The following is a 6,112-nucleotide window of genomic DNA, read 5'->3' on the forward strand; positions in this document are numbered from 1 at the left end:
GCTTTGACCTTACCATTACTCTTACATAGAATTCTCACCAGGTTGCTTAAATATAACAATCTGGTTTACACTAAATATCTGTGACATCTTATAATTTAATGTCCTTTTTGCTATTCAGCAGTTAATGTTAAAACCCAGTTTAAATCAACTGGTGCCAAAGTCTGTATCTGACATTAGCTGTTTTAAATACCACATTGCTCCACCACAGAGGAAGTGATGCGAGTTATACTTCCATTCAGGCAACATCAACGACTGATCGTTTGTCATAAACAGGAGGAGAAGTGGACAGTTAGTATGAGCAGCGATAGCCACCGTGGCCGAAAAGACACAGAAAATCCAAGTGAAAGGTCATCACAGCAGTGGATATGCTGTCTGACTGACAAGTGACAGCACTCGAGGTTCTGTCTGCTTGTGTTGATGTGCTTGTGTTTTTAATTGCTCTGTGGTAGGTCTGATGTACGTTGGACATATGCATCACTCATTCAGTTTCTGCATTTTACTCATGCTGAAATTCTTCTACTATCTTATGTTATTATGTTACCTCATCTTTAACACTTCATTTTTATACTTTGTCTTTCAATGTAAAGCACATTGAGCTTACTTGTAATGAAATGTGCCGTATAAATAAAATTGCCATCTCATCTGGGAAGTGCGCAGCAAAAATGCCAGAGCACAACCAGTGATTATTTTCAATTAATCTTTGATTATTTTCTCGGTTTCTAAACTGACTAATTGTTTTGTCTATCAAAATAATAATAAGTTGTTAAGATGAATAACTGATTAAAAATGATCAAAATAATGGTTGATTAATTTTCTGTCAATTGACTTGTCAACTAATCTTAGTCAACTTATCATTTTAGCAATTAAAAACACCAAGCTGTGAGTGTTTAAAATGCATTTATAGGATACTAGATCAAAGTTGTGCAATGGCAATGGCAGAAATCTTACCTTTTTTTTATCCTTTTATTTGTCTTTTTTAACCTTTTTGTAACCTCGAGCATATCCTTGAGCAGAAATACTACGCGCTAAAGGAGTGCCTGAAAAAGACTGAACCTGCACTGTGACACTTCTGCTGAAATGCATAAGTATGTGTGTCCTAGGGGGAAGTGCATGTGCGTGTGAAGGAACTGAACTGCACAAGTGCACTCTTCAACTTCCAAACATCAGTAAATATGCTTTTGAAAGCTGCAGTGAACTGAAGACCTGATTGAGAAGGCCACCTTGCATCTGCTTATTGCAGCTTGATGACTGAACAGGGAGATGGAACAGGAATCTGTGAGTATCTGTGTTTGTTTGCCTCCTGCTTGCCTTTACTCTCCCTGCTTGTCCTTTAAAAGCTATTTTGTACACCGTTGAATCTGACTGATCACTTTCTCTGTCTTTTTTGTCAAAAGGCGGATGAAGAAAAGAGTGATCTAGGGAGTGAGGTTGGAGCATGGAGAAGAGGAGGTGAGTTTGTGTATTACAACAAAATGGACAGGAACACACTGCACCCTAGTGGAGAAAATAATCAACTGCAATTACGTCTGCCTCTCCCTTTCTTCTCTTCCTTGCTGTTTTCCCTCCATCTTTCCTCTCTACCATGCCTGTCCACTCGTTCCTCTAACTTTTTTCTCTGTACTGGTGCTGTGTCTGTCTGTGGCGGTCCAGTCCTGTCAAGAGGAGTGAGCCATGAGGCAGACTCTGGTGTTTTCACAGACGCTGCATCTGCTGACAGCATGAAGCATCACAAGGTACTGACACATTTTATATCACGGAATGTAAATAGATACAGCTCTCACTGACAGAGTAGCTGACTAAACAAATTGCTGTTACTCAGAGGGACTAACTGGTTCACTGAGTACGAGGTAAACAAGGGATGGGCTGCAGATTTCACTGATGAGCACACTGTCAGTGAGAGAGGAGGTGTCAGTCAGTGAGATCAGCTGGCCTGGTGACTGGTTGAAGTGAAAACCTGCAGACTCTCAGCTCACCATGGCACATGGCTCCCCGTCCCTGAACTCAACATTTTACCACGGCCACCTGATCTGCTCGGCTGGATCATGTAGCCCAGGACACGTCAAAGTCCCTGTCAGCAGTTTAATTCACTGTTCTGCATCAGTGCATCAAACTTGTTGCTAACAACAATAAACATGGCTATACTACATTGTGTTACATTAAGCTAAATACATTAACTGTTAGCCACCACATCTTGGCCCATTATTAAAAACCTGATTGCTTCAAAACTCTTACGATTAGCTTCTAGAAATTAACATCGATGGAACTTTAACCCCAATACTGAGCTAGCTGAGTAATTTGTGTGTCTACATGTGCTGTAGTATATTTTAGTGCAGCAGAATTAGAAGTACTGCTGTAAAAATCTACTGCAGTAAAAGTAAAAAGTAGCTCATCTAAAATCTACTTAGAATAAAAGTGACTGAGTTCCTTTTGCAGAACAGAAACTCTGTGATCTTATCGATGAGAGAACACACTTCAAACTGCATTTTTTAAAAGGGGCATTATGCAAAACTGAAGTGAGGACCCTGTAGACTCAACTGACATGTTGAATAAGAATGCAATATGATGGTTGAGTCTACATGGTTCTCATTGTCTTGTTAACCCACTGGTATTTTTCTCTTTTTTTCCCACTTATTCCACATTTTTGCCAGTTGAGTCTAAATGGTCGTCGCTTCCATCAACCACCTGCAGTTTTTCATCATGCAGCTTTTATTGTGAAATGACAAAAAAGTAGAATCAACAAAGTAAAAGCGGATTCCTCCTCTCATCTTTGTTTACTGAGCTTTTACCGTGACAGGCTCCACAATCTGTCACTGACCATTTGTTCTCGGTAATGGACACAACTTAAAATGTAGTGAAGTACAAAACTCAAGCAAAAATGTACTTAAATAAAAGTAAAAATACTCAATAAATCCACTCAGTTACAGTAATGTAATGAGTAAATGTAATTAGCTACTGCCACCTCTGGTTAGTAGTATTTCTCTAAGCTGTTCCTGATATTACAAAAATAATGTGGCCAGATTTTTATAATTATTTTTTTCAATAGTCTTTTTTATTACATAGGCTGTTGCTCCCTAAATTAATTGACTCTCCCTATTTTTGTAATTGTTGGCGAGGAGTCATGAAGTAAGCATAAGAATGCACTTTGCAGTGTCCCGTTTTAGCGATTTAATGGACCTAATGGATTAATGGAGGCACGCCGCATCACAATGTCTTGTGTTTTGACTCCACCTTGACCATTATATCATTTCTATATTGGGACACCTTATAGAGCATTATCGCTTACACGGCTCCTTCTCTGTCCAGTCTAGATCACACCCTCAATTCCTGGGACTGTCTCCTTGTGCTGCCTGCTATAACCAGCAGGGGCACTCTATGCTGCACAGGGGGGACAATGATTCCAGCTCTGATGACTCCGGGCGGGAGCTCGACTGGGACTCAGAGGAAGCGGAGTCCAGCTCCAACTCCAGCTGCAGCTCTGGGCCTGTTTCAGCAGGGCTGCCTCCCAAAGCTGAATCTGGATCTGGGGATGTTTTTGAGTTTGGCTCTGAAGTAGGAGAAGGCGCAGGATTGGCTGAGGAGACGAACGGGCAGGGTGCTGGGCAGGAAGTGATGGAGGAAAGCCGAGGGGAGAGGAAGGAGACGATGGTTCGACGAGCCCCACTTGTCAAGTCTTTCTCCCTGCCCCCCTCCCTCACTCATTCCCTGGTCCCTTTCTCTCTCCTGCCACGACCGCCCAGAGTCGTCTCCACCCTCCAGCTACAGGTGCTGCCCAGCAAAGATGATGATGCCACTTTCCACATCACTCCCACTTTTACCCACCAGCACCCCTCGGAGATGCAGGGGAAAAGGGGAAACGGCAACCTGCTGCCACCACAACCATCTCAGCTGCAACAGATGGGGTTACCGTGGCAACACAGATCACCACAACAACCGACAAACCAACAGCATCAGTATCAGCATCAGTATCAGCAACAGCAACGACAGCAGCATCAGCTGGCACAGCATTATCAGCAACAACGTCAGTGGTTTTTTCCAGCCTGGAGGCACGGATATCCACCACCGCCGCCCCCGCACACATTTCCTGTGTTACACACCCCAACAGCACACACACACCCGCATGCGTCATATACACCCCACACACATCTACATGCACTCGCGCCACAAACATGCTGCTACTGTTACAATACACACAGACCTATACCTTACACATACTGGAATCAGTACTCTGGCTATCAGCCAAGTGTCTAGTCAGTGGAGTGTGTGAAACTGCAAATAAAGAGATCTGAATGTGAGTTGATAAATATCACACACACTGTGACTGTTCTTCCACTGCACCTAAAGATGTGTGTATATAGTGTGTATGATCAAGGCCCATTCACACCTTGTGTTCCTATTCATCCTTTTTGTTTAATCACATACTAGATCACTGAGGTCAGGCTTAAGTGATCGTGCCACCCAGATTGCAAACTTGCAGTGTCAACATAGAACCATCAAGGCAAATAATATTGGTTTGCACCCTGACGTAACACTGAAAACAAATGCAACACAGTGTTATTCCTATTTGGTTTAAATCACCAAATTAAGAACCGGATGCTGTCGTGAAGACTGCAGGCAGTAGTAGATTGGGATATAAAAAAACAAATTGATGAATTAAAGTATTTTTAGATATACAGGTTTTAGAATCTTGAAAATGAAATTGGCAGTATAAACATAACATCTCAGCACATTGGGGATCATAGAAAATGCAGACTTTCCCTCTTATGTTGACCCCTTTGCTTATGTTATGCATGTGCGATCAACTTGTAACTTTGGGACTTTTAACCTTCGAAGGCATCATGCTGCTGAATGTCAAAGTTCACAGAATGGACACATCTCGGAGCTCCGCTCTAAAACAAATTAATCAGTTTATAGCATTTGTTCACATTTGCCCGAGTGGACTGTTGTCAAATAGTTTTTCAGACCTCCTATTCACTGGATCATAATGCACTGCAGTGTTTTGTCAGGGTTTTTCAGTCTTTATTTTGGATGGTAGCTTTCAAAATTCACTAACTTAATAAAGGCTGAACCCACAACCTCAAAACCATAATGTAGCCATTAAGCTCTACTGCCACTGGGTCTTACTGCTATGGTGCTTTTTTTTTCCCTCAGAGCTTTTCAATCTTTACTCAGCATGTAGGCTTTCAGAATTCACTATCTTACTCAGGCGTGAACCCACAACCTCAAAACTTTTATGTAGCCATCCAGCACTTTCAGCCATGAGGTCAGGTTGTGGAAGATGACTTTTTTCCCCTCTCAGTACTCCGTCTGTACTTCAGCTCTTTTCAGACGTTCCTGGCAACCTAGAGTAAGAGTGGAAACTGGGCCTTGAAGCTAGAGCACAAAAATGGGCAGTTAATAGTGTAGCACTTCACGCCACCGGGTCTTGCTGCCACTGAGCTTGTTTACTGGGAGCATTTCAGCTTTTCCTCCAGATACCGGCTGGTATCAAAGCAGGACGTCAGCAACTTCTGTGAATGAGCTCGGCCTCTGAACTCAGCTCTCTGAAAGTCTGGATAGTGCTTCAAACAAAAGAAAATAAAATTGTCAGTTGTCAGCAACCGATCAAAACTCAAGATTAGCTCCACGAAAACGATTTCAGTTTCCTCTTAGTGGGGGATCTCAAACCAAACATTTACTCCAAAATACACTCTGCTGCCTCTGACTAGTAGCTCATCCTGTTAAACCACAGATTAAAGATTAAAGTGACAGTCTGTACTAAAATATGTTGTGTTGGACTACTACAGTCTTCTCTAGGAGTTTTTTTAATCCATCCATTGGATGTCCAGAGATGGATTTTAAAGTAAAAGTGTGTTTATATCCAGCCCATGTTACAGATGGTCGGCTCTTAAATCCAATGCAAGATTTTTTATCTGCACTGTCATGTTCATGTCTGTGCAAAGATAATATTCCATGGATGCAGAATTTCACAGAATTGTCCAAAATAGTCCCTGAAATGTGAAAAATGAAGGACACAGAACCTTTTGACCTTTGGTAGGACTAGCTTGTTAAATTATTACTTATTTATTTTGCTGAGATTCCTCTTTGTCAATGCTTTGACACTCGCACACTGATG

General features: G+C 41.9%; 1 protein-coding gene across 1 annotated transcript; it reads left to right on the plus strand.

Annotated features, from left to right (window-relative positions):
• The first annotated feature begins 815 nt into the window (after positions 1-815).
• Positions 816-4,274, plus strand: LOC115372681 (PAX-interacting protein 1-like). The gene is made up of 4 exons (XM_030070759.1): positions 816-1,275; positions 1,395-1,449; positions 1,651-1,733; positions 3,304-4,274. The coding sequence occupies exons 1-4, from the start codon at positions 1,261-1,263 to the stop codon at positions 4,246-4,248; spliced, it is 1,098 nt and encodes a 365-aa protein (XP_029926619.1). The 5' UTR covers positions 816-1,260; the 3' UTR covers positions 4,249-4,274.
• The last annotated feature ends 1,838 nt before the right edge of the window (positions 4,275-6,112 follow it).

Source organism: Myripristis murdjan, chromosome 15 (assembly GCF_902150065.1).
Source record: "Myripristis murdjan chromosome 15, fMyrMur1.1, whole genome shotgun sequence".
Classification (NCBI taxonomy): domain Eukaryota; kingdom Metazoa; phylum Chordata; class Actinopteri; order Holocentriformes; family Holocentridae; genus Myripristis; species Myripristis murdjan.